At 50.9% G+C, this 17,507-nt stretch overlaps 3 protein-coding genes across 3 annotated transcripts; 1 reads left to right on the plus strand and 2 right to left on the minus strand.

Moving 5' to 3' along the window:
* Window positions 1-1,155: 1,155 nt before the first annotated feature.
* Window positions 1,156-5,561, plus strand: EDB82DRAFT_526478 (uncharacterized protein; the record flags this gene model as incomplete). Its single annotated transcript, XM_025726887.1, has 6 exons — window positions 1,156-3,416; window positions 3,667-3,754; window positions 4,087-4,418; window positions 4,473-4,925; window positions 4,977-5,181; window positions 5,235-5,561. The coding sequence occupies 6 exons, from the start codon at window positions 1,156-1,158 to the stop codon at window positions 5,559-5,561; spliced, it is 3,666 nt and encodes a 1,221-aa protein (XP_025581410.1).
* A 1,601-nt stretch (window positions 5,562-7,162) lies between these two features.
* EDB82DRAFT_433735 (uncharacterized protein) lies at window positions 7,163-10,775 on the minus strand (the record flags this gene model as incomplete). The annotated part of the gene is made up of 2 exons (XM_065607730.1): window positions 7,163-10,412; window positions 10,537-10,775. 2 exons carry the CDS (start codon window positions 10,773-10,775, stop codon window positions 7,163-7,165), a joined length of 3,489 nt encoding a protein of 1,162 aa, XP_065463848.1.
* A 3,088-nt stretch (window positions 10,776-13,863) lies between these two features.
* Window positions 13,864-16,763, minus strand: EDB82DRAFT_220696 (kinase-like domain-containing protein). The gene is made up of 4 exons (XM_025726892.2): window positions 16,688-16,763; window positions 14,566-16,624; window positions 14,416-14,515; window positions 13,864-14,365 (listed from the first exon to the last, which is right to left on the minus strand). The coding sequence occupies exons 2-4, from the start codon at window positions 16,621-16,623 to the stop codon at window positions 13,956-13,958; spliced, it is 2,568 nt and encodes an 855-aa protein (XP_025581413.1). The 5' UTR covers window position 16,624; window positions 16,688-16,763; the 3' UTR covers window positions 13,864-13,955.
* Window positions 16,764-17,507: the final 744 nt, after the last annotated feature.

Consider the following 17,507-nt stretch of genomic DNA (forward strand, 5'->3'; position numbering starts at 1 on the left):
ATATTTCTAAGTGCAACTATGGATCACAGAGGCGACCAGAGGTAACCCCTATTCGTATCATGCGTTGGTATCCCAACACAACAACATCTTTTTCAAGCAGATGGAAGAGGTCTGACATGGCTTGGTAACAGACTAACAGTGAAGAAGTTATCAAGCCACTTTACCTTAAATTCTGCAGCATGGATGGTAGCCTTGAGCTACTACTAGTGAGTGGATTGCAATGGTTGCTATGGGAGGGAGCTATGGATGGATGAATGAGGACTGGAGAGCTCCCATCTCTATTAGTGTTGAAGCTTGCTCAAAAATACCCAAAGTGCTGATAACTCTAATAAGAATGAGCGAAAAGTTGAACCGTCAGGAACTAAGTAACACAACCCAGATGAATGAAAGAAAGATAAACAAGTTTTGATAGGGAAAAGGAAAAGAGAAAGGAGAAAAGAAGGCAGGTAGCCGGGGTTCAACACTTGTAAATGAGTAAAGCCAGCCAGCTCGGTAGGGAGGGAGAGGATCGAGGCCCCAGGTGCTACGGGAACCACTGAAAGAAGGGATACCTTAGCTACCGTCAACATTGGGTCATACCTCCAAACTAAGCCATGGATTTTACTACAGCTGACAACTGCTGTTGATACCTACATGGCCATCAGTTACAGTATAACCCACCAAAGAATATCAAAATAAAGAAGGAAAAAAAGTCTACCAGGTGCTAGAAACTCTTTTTTCCCACCGTCCTGGGTTGCCTTGGCCCCCCTTGTTCCTTGTCCGACCCGCGCCGTCAGCTCCGATGCATGCACTGACACTGGGTATGGGTCCTGTCTTTCAAGTCGAGGCGAGGAAGCAGAACAGAGCAAAAGCCGAGTCTCAACCTGCAACGAAAAGCAACCCACCCTCTCTCACTCTTCAACAACTCGCGTCCACCAACTTGAAAGACGCGATAATACGGCAGTAATTCATGCTGCTTTCCAAAAGAAAAGTATAAAAAATACATTATTTACCCCCTATTTACTTTTGAACTTTCATGCTAACCACTATCCTTCCAATAGGCCTAGAGAGGTGCGCTGCCGGTTCCACGGCAACTGGCACAAGTAGAGAGAGAGGCGCACGCATAACGCAGGCTGCCCGACCCCCTCCAGGACAGGCAAGCCAAAGCCCAGCACAATGATTTCGTCAAATACCCGCGCTACACGATCCCGTTATTCTAGTCCTGCGCAATCACAAAACACCAAATGGAACGGAGTCCTCGACGCGTCTAAGGGGGCGACCGAGAGCTCAAGAGCATTTATGCAGCGCTGGCTAGAGCCGAGCGTGCAGAGCAAGACGAGCTTCGAGGATGATGGATTGGTGCGCTACGGCGTGGTCGAGAACATGGCCCCCTTGGGAAGTCTGCCAAAACCCAAGAAGACGGGGCCTGAGACGACGTCTGGCGTCAAGAGAATTATATTGAGGCCTTCAGGGGCAAGTGCTGCCAAAAATGCAGCGCTCGTCGCTGCGACCGACCCAGCGGTGGATGTTGACGTGGACGCGGATGTGGAGGCGGAGACGGATGTTGCGATTACGGCGAGAGCGGCAAACTCTTCCCCTCCACCTGTCACCCTACCTCCCACACCGCCACGGAGGGTTTCCATTGTCCTCAGAGACGCAGCCGCAGCAGCTGACGACGAGAACGACGAAGATTACGATCCGAGTCGACCGAAACGACGCCAATCTGGTCGTGTATCTCTGGGAAAGCGAACGCGGCGCTCCTCAGCCGGCCATAAGAGCTCTATTGTGACTAAGCCAACAGCAAAGGGGACAAAAGAGCGCAGAGGATCCGAGAAAGGAGTCAAGGCAGCCACGCCAGCAACACCCAAAGCGGAAATTCCAAACGTTATCAAGGATTCCGAAGAGGACGAAGACAAGGAGGTAGAGGCAGACGCAATCAAAGCAGAAGCGACTATTCACGCAGCTGAACCTGTGGAACCCGAAGATAAAGAATTTGCAGACAAGGTAGTTGAGGCTGCAGTGGACGAGGCTCTCAAACACTACCGATACCCGACCGCGTGGGCGCTGCGGACCCTCTACGACGAAAAATCGAGTGATCCCAAGTTCATTGCCATGATTGAGGACGTCTTCACACAAGCGGCAGATGAGGCTACGATGCGCAAATTTTCTAAACAAATGGAAAAGAAGAAGCGGGAAGGCAAGAAGGACAACCAAGGATGCTATTATTTTATCCCTCCGACCACCAACAGCAGATTCACTCCTCACAAACCCAAGGCAGCACCGTACGGCAAGTTGCTGCTTCACAATCAAGTGGAGGAAGTGGTCGAGGTTGCAGACATTGAGACAGATGCTGAGACCGAGGAGCAGTTTGTCGATGAAGAGGAGGAGAAAGAAGAGAGCAATCAAAAACCACCAGCTCGAGCTGCCAAGAGGGCAAAAACATCACATTCTCGCACTCACTCTTCTTCTTCTTCTACTTCTCATCCATCTCATGCCAAAGCCAAAGCCCAAACACAGGCTCAGTCAACCCGCAACACACCACGAAAAATGTCTTCAGACAACCTACCTCAAACGCCCTCGCGTAAGCGAAACAGGCGAGATTCAGCTTCGAGCGACTCATCTCTCTCATCAGCTCTCAGCCTGTCGTCGCCTGAGGCCATGATGGGCAGCCCCAGCCCGGTTCGTCGAGGGGGTACAGGTCGCCCTGGACCACCTGAACCCGACTCCAGTGATGCGCCAAAACCTCGGCCAATCACCACCCGCCGCAAATCAGTCGCCTCCAAGACAAGTACCACTACCAGCAACAAGTCTAAGCCTAAGACCAAGGCCAACAAGTCTACTAAGCAGCAGCCATCATCACCCACCATTCCCACTTCAACCACCAACACTCACATTCACATCAAAACCAGCACCAGCAATCATATTAACGCTGATGCACCCACAAGTGCGACCATCAGCGTGAGTGCCGACGCCAGTATGCCAGGAAGGGTTCCTGCTGCCCAAATCTTTCCCAATCTGCCCACAAAGCCCAAGACAGCAAAGAACAAAGCATCATCTGCCCCTGCTGATGACGCTCGTGCCAGTCATGATAACGACGAGGCATTTTGGGACCGGAGGCGCGATGCGCAAAAGTTTGCCAACAGCGTCATGGCCCAGGAAAGTTCTGTTCGTGGAGGAGAAATCGACGAGGAGCTCTTCACAACTCCCGCAAAATCGACTAGGAAGACGCGTCAATCCGCCGCTGCCTCTACGGCGACGACGAGGTCCACACGGTCGGCTAGCAAGAGACCTCACGATGAGGCTGACGCTGCCGTATCTCCTGTTGCGTGGTCTTTCCAGCGCGATGAGAGGGACAGCTCAGCCGGAGGATCACGGGCTGCAACGCCCACGCTACGTCCCCCCAAGAAGCCGAGAACTGGCCTTCGTGTCAAATCATCGTAAGTCACACCCAAATCATTATCTTGTCACCATTTGCATCGCCCCCATCGTGAGAAGCACCATAGTCATCATCGGAATGCCGTGATTCTCATGATTCTGAAGAGACTCCTGATTTTATGGAATGTCACAGATGCCCATACATCTGGACTCATCTTTTCATCACTCGCGGCCGTCATCTGATGGCAAGAACATGCCGTCGTCCTTTAACATTCACGTTTCGAAACCATGCTAATTATGTCTTCACTTTAGTCCCATTAAGAAGCGAGGTGGAACTGCTGCTGGAGTGCCTCGGCCCTTGGGAGAATCCCCTTCCATCAACGGTGTAGCCAAGGAACAGGTATGTTATTTCTTTGTTCACCATTCCCATCTCCCTCAAACGCGCAAAAACCCGTCTTGAGTTGAACTGGTCACGCATATTCGGAAAACCCAACATCATGGACTTTGCTCGAAAATTCACCAGATGGTGGCCAAATTTGTGCTGTGCCTTGTCACGTCGGGCCAGGATCACCAACGGGGTAATTTCTCGTGGCCCCCGAAAGATCCGCTTTTCCGAACCAGCCCCCATCATTTGAATCAGCAACCAGGACGGGTTGAAACGCGAAGTGCAACGCATGCTGAACTGAATATAATGGACACGAGCATGTTTGACTAATTTGACCCCTTATCTAGGTATCGGATAATGATGAAGATTGCTCTGCATGCGGTGCTGCCGGAGATGTCGTTTGCTGCGATGGATGCCCGCGGTCATTCCACTTTGAATGCGTGGGAATGATACCCTCGGACCATCTTCCTGACGAATGGTTTTGCAACGAGTGCTTGTACAAGCGATACCCCTCGCGCATGCCCGCCTTCAAGGGTGTTTTTGCTACTGCTCTTACCAACCTGGAGAAGAGCATTCCTCGCGCCTTCAGCCTCCCCAAGAAATTACAGACCCGCTTTGAAGGCGTCAAAGCAGCCGCCGACGGTGATTACGAGGAAGTCATTACTTCCAAGACGGCCAAGTGAGTAGCAGTGGTTTAAACGAGATTCGTTCAGTGTACTGACAAGTATTTCAGGAAAAAGAATGGTTATGAAGAGTTGCCAGACTTTTTCAAGCAACGGGATGAAGGGCAAGCAGTACTCTGCCACGGCTGTCAAAAGCCTGCCACAGATGTGCGCGCTATTATTCCGTGCAGTGTCTGCCCCTTCTACTGGCATATTGACTGCCTAGATCCTCCTCTTGCTGTTCCACCCGTACTCAAGAGCTGGAAGTGTCCTCTGCATCCGGAAGAGATTATGGCTGATGTCCGTCCACTTGCACCAGCTCACCGTTTTCGCAAAATCAAGGGAGCCCAGACCATTGTGCCAGCCCTATCACGTGGTATCAAGAACAACGGGCATATCGAGGTGGATTGGAGTGACGAGTCTGAACCTGAAACGCCAAACAACTCTGGCTGGCCAGATCCCGACTCATTCGGCCAAGCTTATAAATTACCGGCGAAAGGCATTGTTCTTGATTTTATTGAGCAGTGAGTATATGCACCCAACGTCAAGCAATTGCATGCTAATAACGGTTGTAGACTACGTCGTCAACATGCTGGTTACGGTCCCCGTCGTGATGAGCCCAGATGGGTACAAATCGTCCCGGCCGGAAGAGATCCTAACCGACCTCTTGCAGGTTCTGAGCTGCAGAGAAGTGTGGATGAAATGCAGTTAGCTTTAACATTGACTAGTCTCAAGGAGCGCAAGTCTGACGGCGTCGACCAACTGGTCACAGCCCTCCTGGTGAGTCGCAGCATTTCACTCCCCCGTATATGTTACTAATAAGCAATCGATAGGATGCCGCTGATCCTAGTGTGCTGTCGCTCATGACAAAGACAGACGCCAGCAATGTTTCCGCTGGCCATTTGACAGAAAATGACAAGCGCAGTCTGCGTGCTCTTCTTACTCAGATGGACGCCATGGGAAGCCATATTCGACAGCTCCTTGGGGAACCTAATGGCGTTTCCGCTACCATGCTAAATGAGGACGCCATACCAAGCATCCTCTCCCCTCAGGACTCCGCCATTGCTGAGCCACTCGACAAGGCTACGGCACTTCCAGTTACTGAACCTACTCCTCCCTCCACCTTTGACCACGCCGAAGGCTCCATGGACCTTGACTGAACAACAGTCATCACTTTGGAGACCCAACTCTGTCGCTCCGTAAGAGTAAATTGTGGTCTTTAATAATTCTGCCAGATTGGTACTCTATTTAACTACACCATAAGCCCCATTCCATTTCACGGAGGAAAAGAAACCTCTGTACGAATTTCTCAAGCTTCGCATGCACTCATGCAAGCTCTACCAAGACAACTCAACCATTACTTAAATAACTTCTTTTCGCGCGACCCTTTTGACTACAGATCGCCGGAGTTCGGAGGATTTTGCTATTTGAATTACGGTCCACGATTATAGAGATTTCTGGATGCTTTCTGTCAATCGATTCGTCCTTGTTATTGCTATCTCATTTTCCGGGTATTGTCACATCGAAGCCGACCAAAACCACTCCTCGCTGCGAGCGTCGTTTCCCCATCTCATCAAACACCCCATCATCACCGCTTGATTTGTGCCCTTATCACATCTTTGTTCCTTTTCGACACTCTATATCATGCACGAAACAACCCTTGTTTCGCCCTTGTGGCGAAAGCTCAGTAGCAGGAAGTAGGCAGCGGGATGCTAAAGCATCCACGTGTGTTGCGCTCTTATTACTATTGCATCATAGTTGGAAGTAGGCGAGGCATAGCGTGGAAAGAGACTGATCGGATCAGCTATCTAGAAGGAAGGGGGGATACAGAGGTAGATGCAACGAGTACTTGGCACCGAAATGAATAGGAGACAACACATGATTTAATCACTTCAAGTTTGAGCCAGATCGATCGATGTGACGTCTAATGCTAATTCTGTATTCAACGGATAATGCATCTGTGATGGTCACAGACTGGTTGGCGGTACACCTTTTCATGTCATCACTAATCTTCCTGGCATCAAGTTCCATAAACAACATCAATTGCCGAGTCATAAAAAGCTACAAGACGCAGATACGTCAGAAGAGCCCTTGCAAATCTTTTTTAGTATACAACAATCCCCTGTGAGACATGGCATACAAGTGTAGCTGGTCTCCGCAAAGGCTGTAAGATGAATTTCCTTGGCATCATTCGTAATGCCTTGACATTCTTTCCCCAAAGTATTGCACTGTCTCTTTCATCAAGACTGACGTTAAGCCGCTATAAGAAAGACTCACTACAGGCAGAGTCCCAAAGAGCTCCACAGAAAGAATCAACAGACCAAGAGTCAACCGTCGCTCTGAACAGAATCGTGTAATATCTAATTTCTTTGTTTCGTTTTTTTCGGGTTCGTTCAATCGTAGAGAAGTGATCCTGCTTTTCCTCAATCTTTGCTTCACGGCATCAACACTTTCAAGACCTGCCTGAGGTGAGCCCCGCAAGTACAAGAACAAAAAAAATCAAGACAGCAGGTGGGGAAGCAAAAGGACAAGGCATCCAAAGTTGCAAAACGGGGCCCAAACCATATCTGAGCCGCCGCTGTGGACGCTTGTGTCTTCGCTGTATTGCCCCAAGTAAGAACACCATAACTCCTCATGGCGTCGTGTTCATGAACTTGTCTGAAAACTAGGAAGAAAACCTGTCAAGATCGGCCCAACGGGGTTGAGTCTCCTGAAGCAATGCGGAGCTACAATCGTCTTGATCATCTCTGAGAATAGTTGATTAGCCCCCTCTTCTTGGCTGTCCATTGCGAGACTGTGGTTGTCTTACGCGACCTCTTCTAGGGTTACCCTGCTCCTGTTGCATGTATCCCATGTTGGGCATATTTCCCATATTTCCGTAGCCGTAGTTACCCATTCCCATGCCGAATCCGGGAGGGGCGAACGGGGTTTGGCCAGCCGGCATCTGAGGCATCTGCGAAACAGGTGGCTGGATAGGGCTTCCGTTAGGCATGTTCTGCTGGCGATACTGATCAACGGAAGGGTTAGGGCCATTGAAACCACCATATCCAGCCTGCATGGGAGGGTAGTTGTAGTTCATGGGCGGCGGTCCGCGATTCATCATCTGCTGATACTGCATTGGCTGCATGTTGGGAGGCATAGGACCACCGGGTGTGTTGTACATCATGCCCTGGTTGAACTGAGGGAATGCAGAAACACCATTATCTGCAGGCTCGTTTCGTTGGCCGCCATATGGCATGTCAAATCCAGGAGGGTTGGCTGGCTGGCTCATGGAATTGTAGAAAGGCTTGTTGGAATGTGCAGAGTTAGGATGGTGACCGTTGGAGTTTGCCTGCCTAGAAGATGGACGTTGGCGTTGCTCTGCGTGTGTGCTGGCGTCACGGTTGTTGCCAGCGCTGCGAGTCGACAAGCCGACCTCATCCATCAGGCGCTTGTAGCCCTGGTTGGGCTGAGCTTTGATCCTGACAAGGACATTCTTAACATTCTCAACAACCTGATTGCGGATAGACTCATCGAAGAAGGGCGTCGTAAGCACCTTGAAGATGAGAGTAGCACCGCACTGGTGATCTTTCAGAATGGCCTCCAGAACCTGATCGTTGGGCGTGAAAAACAAGGCCTGGAGAATGGCGTCTCTGGCGTCTGCCTCTGCCTTCTGATTGATGACCTTCAGCACGGTGAGATAGGCAACCTTGTGGGTACAGAGATGGACTAGGTAAGGCACAAGCTGGGGCGACAAAACTGTTCGACGCTGAGGGAAAGTGCAGGTGTCCAGGAACCAAGTCAAGAGAAGGGCGCCGTTAGCATTGGTTGCCAACTGGACACTGTTTAGGGCGATGGCGGCAGCTAGCATTCGCTGCTGGTCCTTGGTGGAGTGGTGACTTTCAAGACAGGCTCTCATAGCACGAGCACCGTAGCGGCCCTGGGCGACCTCCCACATGCGAGCAAGCATGGTCTCAAAGATAAAATCATTGTAGGGAGCGCCGAACTTGAGGCAGCCCTGAAGAACATAGTTGCCGTACTGGTCCAGGAAAAGCGGGATAGTGCAAGGGCGAATGTGTTCAACGATCAAAGACATCTGGGCAGGGGTCTTGCAGACATCGATGATTTTCTGAGCCGCCCAAGTGCCGTTCTTGTGAACACCGATTTCAGCCAAGTGAGGAGCTATCTCGGACAACATAGCATCACGAAGCTGGTCGGAGCAGTGCTCAAATAGCTTCTGCACCACTGTGTTACCCAGATAGTCGGACGAGAGCTCGGCGATCTCCGGAAGCATATCGACGGCAATGTTCTCGATCTCAGCTTGAGACAAGCTCTGGTTGTCAATCCGCTTACGGATATCCCGGAGTTTGGGTGCATCGTGAACCCGGGTATGAGCAGGCTCACGAATAGGTGGGATCTCCTCAACAAATGAGTTGAATTGGATGGCAGACTGAAGGTTGCGAGAGATTCTGAACCTATCCTCCTCAGTGGCACCAAATTGCTTGACAATATCGAGAATATCCGGTGTCATCTCGCGGAGAGTAGGGGCTTTGGGAGCCGCGTTCATAGCGGCAGAGGCAGAAGGAGTCTCGCCAGCAGGCGTGGTAGCATTTGTTCCCTGTGCGCTGTCCTGTCCCTTGGCGAACGGATCAGGGCTGGGAGAGGGGAAGACTCCATCATGGCCAGGAGTGTTGGACGCAGAGGGTGGCTTGGCAAAGTTAATGCGGATGGGACCAGCACCAGGGAAGATTTCCTTGCTGTTCATGCTTGCTTTGGCAGAGATGGCACTCTCAACCCTCTCGAAGTTAACAAAGCCGCAGTTCTTGTGGGTGAGAACACGGGCGGAGAGGATAGGACCATGAGACTTGAACATCTCGATCAGAGTCGATGTAGTGGTGGATGTAGGAATGCTGCCCAACCAAAGTGCACTAGTAGGGCCCTCAAGGCCCTGTTCATCAGCGCTGAGGAGACCTGCATTGCGGCTGTTGGATCTACCGAGGTTGATTCCAGCAACAGCTTGGGGAAGATCGTCGTAATCTTTGTCGTCTTGAAGGCGAATTTCAGCTGGGGCAACAGGGTTGGAAAGACCGGAGTTGCCAGACACGTATGTTCTCATCAATCGACTTCCAGGGGTATCCAAGACACCAGCAGTGCGGGCACGGGGTCGGTTGGCTGAGGCCTGGTTGGCAAAGGCCTGAACAGCAAGGTTGTGGTTATGAATGGCAGCGTTGGTAGCAGCCAGCTGATCTTGAAGAGCCGCAACATATTGAGGGTCCAGGGGCATGTCAGCTTCGTAATCATCCTCATCATCGGCATATTTGTCCTTGTTGTTAACCGAATAAGATCGAAATCGACTGGCCTGTTTGGTGAAGTCGAGATTGGCCAAGTAAGGAGTTGCGAGCTGTGCGCGGGGAGGTTGTGGAGTCTCGGCGAGACCAAGATAGTCCAAAGTTCTCATATGGACATCTGACTCACCGCCTCCTTCCTTAGAGAACTGAGATTGAGCAGGAGAGCTGGGACCATTGGAGCCAACACTGGCGATGCTTGCCAGGGTAGACGCCCTCTCGCGGCCAACGCCTGTGGGGTTCCAGCTGCTAAAGATCGAAGGTCCAAAGGGCGAATTAGTTCCAGGAATCGGGGCAAACTGGCTCCTCTGGGGCATGGAACCGGCGCGGAGACGTGAAAGGAGAGTCGAGCTGTTGGAAGGGTTCTCCTGTCCGTCAGAATTGGGAGAAGGCGATTTGAAAGGACTCTGAGTCGGCGTGGGCCTGTTGGTCTTGGCAGCTAAGCCAGGGATGCCAGGGATGCCGTTAACCGCGCCCCCAGGAGAGAACCGAGAGGGCACTGTGCCTGCGCGAGCACGCCTCGTCTGAGGCATCGAGTCCGGCGTAGGAAGCTGAGCAAAATCGGGAAACCCATCGGTTGGGGACTCGGGAATGTTCTCGCGCAGCGGCGTGGAGTTACCGCTCGTAGGAGGACCGCCCCAAAGAGGCATACCTGATACACCTTCCTGAGCCTGAATCTCACGAGCTCTGTGGGGTAGGACAGGCCTGTGTCAGCAATGTACAGTAATCGGAGGCTGTTTTAACAAACAGAGAAGAAATTGTCGTCTGGAGTTAAGGGGAACAAGAAAACACGTTTCTGGAGCAAACGAACCTCTTGGAGAACAGGCGGCTAGAACCAGGGATGTCGTGCGACGGAGAACCAGCCCCGGATCGCGAATTGCCCGTCATCTTGTTTGAAGGGTTGAGACCACCGGACAGGCCAAATGGGGATCGAGAAGGCGGCAGAGGATCGATGGGGGAGTTGCTGGCTGATGGAGAACCAGAACGAGGTTGACTACCAGACTGAGAGGCGTAGCCAAGAGTCAAGTGTTCGGATCTAGAAGTTGACATTATCGATTATCTAGCCGACCTCATGAGACGGTGACACAGGGAAGTGTCGGGCCGGATAGCTGATTATTATTCTCGGCAGGGACTGATCGACTGATCACTTAAAGGACCAATACGTTCAGTCGTTTCTAATGGCGGAAAAAGACAAGTCCCAAGATGGAAATCGTCTGGAAAACAGTCTAGTAGCTGTTGTTGGGACGACCTCGAACGATAGACGAGGAGATGCCGGCGTGAAAGCGTCGGAGAGCACTAATTCGAGCGTATTCGACAGAAACGGGGAGGCTGGATTGAAAGAGCGCGATGCGAACGGGAAGAAATCCAGGAACCGCCGGTATTACAAAGGATGCTCGTGCAAAGAGGAAGGACAAGGACAAGGCCTGCCTTAGCCGTGAACAGGTCGTGATTCTAAATAGCTGTAGAGACCGCAACGACTGTGGCGAAGCAATTTATTGCTCAAGCGAAGATGCAATGCAATTGATGTGGATTTTTGGACAGTTGTGGTCGTTGAGCGTCGTCCGAGCCTGCGGCTTGAGAGAGGGCGCAAAAAAAGAATAGAGAATGTAATAAGGGGACTATGTCGGGGGGAGGGATGAGGGGGGAAAGAGGGCACAAACAAAGTTATGATGAATATACAGGCCTCATTGAAGAAGTTCAAAAAGGAAGATTTTTCGACTGGGCCTGGAGAAGTAGACGAGCGAGGCGCGCGATTATGGGGAATGGGGCACGAAACGGGGGGTGAGGGAGGAAGCAGGAGGAGTCGAGATGTGCGATGTGCGAAGAGGAGAACTGGAAAGAAGGGCCTTGAAGACAGTCCAGGTACAGAGCACTACTAGTGGACGGAAGAAGGCAACGAGTTGCCCTGACCTGACCTGGACCAGATCAGGCTGGGCAGACTGTTACTGTGACCAGGCTCTTAGCGTGTGTCCTGTACCTGCTCGTACCTGAACCCGGACCTCCATGACAGGTTGCTTCTACGTAGACCTCATGGATACCAAGATTTCCCTTCTTGCAGCCAGGCTGTGCGCATTCCTAGTACATTATGTATACGCGTCCATTCGTCACGGAACAACCGCGTGTATTTTTGCTTTATTTGATCCTGGAGTTTGCAGAAACGAATTGGCTAGAAAAGGTCACAGCACGGGCGGTAATCCAATTGTTCCAGAGCTCAATGCCACTGAATCGAGCTATCGTCTGTTGTGTAGTTCGAGATGTCACAGTCCTGGTTGGCTGCCAAGTCTTTTGGTAGGTACCTGGATAATTCATCTAGGTACAACAGCTGTGAAACTATCAAGACTCGGATCCTAAGCATCTAAACAAGGTTTTTCTTCTTCTTCTTTTTTTCTTTTTCTTTTCATTTCTTAACACTCAGTAGCTGCTGAGTAGCGAGGCTTTAACCGGACCAGAAACACATATCATCGATTGTCTGCTACTGTAGAGTACGAACATCAACATGTACATATCAAGGTACCAAGATTCTCGCCAAGCTCCACAGTAGCCACTTTTGAAGACATCAACGGTTTGCTGAAACTCTCGAGTCCGGATCGTAGGTAGTCAATCATTCAAGGTTTGTTTGCTAAGAAGATCTAGCAAATAGCTTTACTTCTATTTCATTTTCTTTATTCAAACTGTTGCGTAGTTATTTTTTCTTTCTTTCTTTGTCTGTTCCATTTGTGTGTAGGTGGTATCTTTTCTCCACATGCCCCCCATAAAGACATCATGATAACTGGGTATCATTCCATGAGTCGGCACGTACCCGAGAGCGTTGCGGCATTGTGCATCGGAAACTCTGTCAATCTTGAATACAAATTAGGTTTGTGCCTGCGGATGTTAAACTGGTTTGATTTCTATCCAGGAGGGTTCAACGAGTTGCCAAGCCACCTACTGATGTCTCATTGGCGACTTTGTGTTTTAATATGAAATTCATCTACATTTGATACTGTGTGACTACTGGGTAACCATCGTCTAATAACAACCCATATCTTCAAAGTTCCCAATCAATCAACCCAGTATCGACACTCGATTGGGCGCCTTCCAAACGAAACACAACTTGACAGCTAAAACAATGCAATTGCAATCTAATCTCGCGGCAGCCACTGCAATATCGTACCAGTATTGCTTCTTCGACCTATACTCCATGGCTCCTCCTGTTTCCCCTAACGACAACCTCTCAATTTAACTCTCTTTCACTCTCAAGCTTATGCAAAAATGTACTCTTATTGGCTGCGTTGATGACAGTTCGCACCTCTTGCGAGCCCCCTTACCAACGACAGAACCAATCACAAACCGGATTGCCTCGTCGGGGGGATCTATTAGCCTCTCGATGAAACAAGCCCTATCATCCCTCCCCCTGGCTTTCTGCCCCTTAACCGTACATATACGCCGTATGAGTTTCCGTAGTACTATATCGATCAATGGCTCAGGGGTTGTCATGAGTATCTCGAAACGCAGCTCTTACTCTCTCCCCTCCCCTTCATCAATTGATCAGCCAGCCGAGTTTGGGCGGCGACGTCTCTCGCTTGACTCTGTTTCAGATAGCGGCCCGCACTTACCGCTGTCCCCGGCTTATGGCCAGCAGGTGTCAATTGTTCTATTCCTGGTATCACGGTTCGATAGGTGAAGTGAATATTACTGTGGTTACATGTATCCATATAAGCACATTGATCATTCCGCACTCCATCCTATGCGAGCTATGTGTGCGACAGAAATCCGGGGCACCGTTATGGCACCCCGACTCTTATTTTCTCTATATAGGTTGTCTTTATTATGCTCTGTCGGAGTGACCCTCCTGCGACTGATAGTTCCCAATTGCGCTCAAAATGTCACTATTGCTTCATGACCGGGCAGGCCTTGCTGCCCCCCTGCAGCCTGTTCAAGAGTGCCAAAGAGTCTGTCATATCACCCGACTCCTAGTACACTGGGTATTTACCCGATCTTTCATGGCATATCATCATCATCGATATCGCGTAATGAGACTTCTCGGACTGGTTGCCGCCATATAGGCGAAGAGTCAACACGCGTAGAACAACATCTTTGCCAAGTGCGACACGCCAAAGAACTTTCGCCCGTAAAACGCCAAGAGAGAAAAAACATCAGAGGGATATATGTGCCACCTTGCTTTCAAACCTCTCTCAAAATGCCGAACTGGAATATGAGCGTCTGCTCCTCAAATATCATTGTTGCTCTTTATTTAGCATGCTTCTTGAAAGCCAAAAGATCAGCCAGACTGTTGAGCGGGCAACCGTGGCGCAAGAAATCATGAGCCAGTAGCTCGTCGGCTGAAGCGCGACTCTTGACGTCAACGCACAGACAGACGGACAAGAAAGCCTTGAGCTCTTTGCTGAGTTTCTCGGGCTTCTTGAGTCGAGGGGTTCCATTGGTTGCGATGAGGTACAGGGCCTTCAGGGGCTCTTCGTTGAGGTATGGAGGCTCAGACTCTATCATTTCGATCGCCATAATGCCCAAAGACCAGATATCGACCTTAGGACCGTATTCTTTCTGCTTGACAACCTCGGGGGCCATCCAATAGGGGGTTCCCACCATGGTGGCTCGCTTGGACTTTGTCTCTGTAAGCTTGGCGCAGAAGCCAAAATCGGCTGTAAATTGTTAGAATCAGAGATCAAGTTGTATTTAAGCTTGCACTTACTAATCTTGACGTTTCCACGAGCGTCCAGTAGGACATTGTCACTCTTGATATCACGGTGAATAATGTTTTGCGAATGCAAGTGCTGCAGTCCGCTGCAAGTCTGTGAACATGTTAGTTGTGGACATACCCATATTGAGACACTGTACATACCTCGTGGCAGATAGTTGAAATCTGCTCTTCCGAGATGGAAGGGTTGTTGTCGATCACATCAGTGAGAGCACCGCCCTCCATAAACTCCATAACGACCCATAGCTCTGCATTGTTGTTACGCAAGAAAGCATCTAGGAAGTTGACAATGTTGCGGTGCCGGCTGTCCTTCATAACCATGATCTCGTTCACAATAAGCTCCTTTCTAGGTTGATGTGCGAGATCCATTTGCTTGATGGCAACCTGGGCCCGAGGGCCCTGGGCACGCAGAACATCGCGGGCAATGCCCTGCGCTGTCTCCTTAATCTTTGCAACATAGACTGATCCAGAGGCACCCTGTCCAATCTTCTTCTGCTTGGAGTAGGAGACGTTGGGGTCTTCCTTAGAGACAGCTTCCTTAAGCTTAGCCATAACCTCACTCTCGGACATAGTGGACATCCTGACGTCCTGCTTGCGCTCCGAGGGCGATGGCTTAGCGGTAAGAGCAGCCTCGGCGGCCTTGACGCCATCGGCTTGCTGCTGGGCTTGGCTGGGCTTGGGTGCAACATTGAGGGGCTTGACAGGGGCTGGCAGGCGTGAGGCCTGTGTCTGCTGCTGTGGCTGTCGAGTCTGTGGCGACTGGTTTCCGTTGGCATAACGGGGGGCATTTGCAGCGCCGTTGTCGGCCCTCGGGGTTCGCTGGGCTTGGGTAGGGATAGCACCAGAACTAGCTTGAGAGGCGAGAGGTGGGCGCTGGGAGGTGGCAGTCGGGGGCGAAGGAGCAGGACGCTGTGCTCGAAGGTTGCTTTGCTGTTGCGAAGCCTTTGGCGCAGGAGGGGCTGCTCGTGAGGGGTTGAAGCGGTCAGACTGAGCAGAAGATGAGCTGTAGCCACCGCCAATCTCCTGCTGCGCAAGGGGAACCTTGGTCTTTGGGAGAGAAGCATTATAAGCATCCAAGTCACGTCGGTTCTGCTCCTCGATCTCACGCTCACGCTGTCTCTGAGCCTCCAACTGTTTCTTACGCTGCTCTTCTCTTAAAGCATCCTGAGACATGTTGTAGTTGGGGGCCATTTGCTGCATTTGTTGGCGTTGCTGATATTGTTGCTGCTGATCCTGCTGGGCAGGGCGCTCGTCAGGGCGGGCAGGACGGCGCGGGGCATTGGGGTTGGGTTGGACAGGAGAAGGATTGTAACCTGGGCGCTGGGAAGGAGCTGGCGGCGCAGGTCGAGGAGGTGCCACAGAGTTACCGCTACCATACCCAAGTTGTTTGTTGCCTTGGGCTTGGGCGGGAGGAGTTGGTGTCAGACTGGGGTACTGGTTAGGGTTCTCAGCACGTTTGGCGAGATCGGTATAGAAGTCGAGGACCTCGAAGACAGCCTGGGGGTTTCGTTCATAATCCTCCTTGGTGATTGCCGATGAGTTGAGAAGCTTCGACCACTCTGGTGGCAAACCGACAAACTCTCCGGTCTTTGGATCGAAACCAACATGTACAGCGTGGGAAAAGTTAGTAGGATTGCTGACTCCGCCCATACCTGGGCAAGCGCCATAAATAAAGTCAATCCACTCGTACAAGTCATCGTCACTCTTTACCTTGATCTGGAGGGTCTTGGTCTGACCATCGTCGTCGCCGGGGCTGTTAGACGAGCCATCTGGTTTGCGTTTGATTTCGAAGATGGTGCCGGCGGCTTCGACTCGTCCGACGTTAACTACATCTCTCAGGTAAAGGGTATAAGAAACTTTGCCGCCTTCGGTTTTGTGAAAATCGAGTGACTCTTTGCGGAGGATTAGGTATTTTTGCTTCCAGGGTTGAATGAAGTTTTTGCTCTCCTTGACTGATGCCCAGCCCTCCTTCTTAACGGCTACTCCGCCTAGGCCATCTGTGTTGTTGGACTGCTGGCGAGCGATAGGGAGGGAAATGGTGGAACCGGTGTACGTCGAGGTCGCAGTACTTCGAATAGGGGAAATAGCCATGTTGGCCATGCTTCCTGGAAGGTTGGCATTGGGCGTTAGGTTCAAACGCGGTCGATCTGTGGGAGGCCGAGGCGCAGGGCCTGGGTTCGTGAACTGCCCAGAGGAGTACATACTGTATCCTGTTAGTGATCCATCTGATGAACTCATTGATCTGACTTGGTAGTGAATTGCTGACGCCAACTGACTCCCTTTTCATAAAATCTGCCGATTACCCCTTAAAGGATAACGCATTGACAGTCTCAAGAGGTAGGATAGCGCAACAGTCAAATTCTTCCAATATATCGGGTGGCTGACTTCCGAAGGCAGAGAGCACATGTTCGCATCGCTGAAGAAGAGGAAACATCGCCTTCACCCCGCCACGGCGCCGAAACAGTCCCTCATTCGTCGAGTATAGGGGAAGTAGCATACCTGTTTTGTGCCATCTTAAATCACGTTGATTGCAGGATGCAGCAAGTAATATTTGATGGTGACTAAAGAAAATAAGCCCGTCTGAAAAAGAATGCGCAAGCGGTTTAAGACGGGTCGTACGCTTGCTGTCTTTCAGTTGTGATGGCGAGCGGTGGGCTATTCCGAGAGGCGACCAACTCAGGAGCGCTCTATTCTTCTGGGCGGTCTGCTGTCGATAATGTTGAAAGGCACTCGTATAAGGATCAAAGAAAAGACTGATCCTGGGCGCAAAACAAGGCCTTCTCAGCGACCGAATAAAGAGATCATGTAGTCAAGAATCGTGTTGGAGCAGCGGTCAGAATCAGAAGGGGCGAGGTAGGTATAGGTAGGTAGCTTGCCAGTGACAAGCACGGGGGTTAGATTTGGAGTGGAGGTGCTGGCGCTGGGATGACGGATGGCGCCTGTAGCTGCAACACAAAGAAAAGGTTGTTGGTGCAAACGGCTACGAAACGTGAGTGCAACTTTACTTGCGACTCGTGATAAGAAGCCAAAAGCCGCAAAACCAGGGCTACCTAGTAGGTATGGAAAAATGGTTGTTGATTGAGAAA

Source organism: Fusarium venenatum (assembly GCF_020744135.1).
Source record: "Fusarium venenatum strain MPI-CAGE-CH-0201 chromosome Unknown EDB82scaffold_3, whole genome shotgun sequence".
Taxonomy (NCBI): Eukaryota; Fungi; Ascomycota; class Sordariomycetes; order Hypocreales; family Nectriaceae; genus Fusarium; species Fusarium venenatum.

What these genes read in the sequence shown, in the direction of transcription:
- EDB82DRAFT_220696 (XM_025726892.2), bottom strand. Translation starts at nt 16,623, where the DNA reads ATGTACTCCTCTGGGCAGTTCACGAACCCAGGCCCTGCGCCTCGGCCT. An exon ending in TTTCAACTATCTGCCACGAG is followed by an intron (nt 14,516 to 14,565) that starts GTATGTACAGTG and finishes ACATGTTCACAG; the next exon opens with ACTTGCAGCGGACTGCAGCA. An exon ending in TCGTGGAAACGTCAAGATTA is followed by an intron (nt 14,366 to 14,415) that starts GTAAGTGCAAGC and finishes AACAATTTACAG; the next exon opens with CCGATTTTGGCTTCTGCGCC.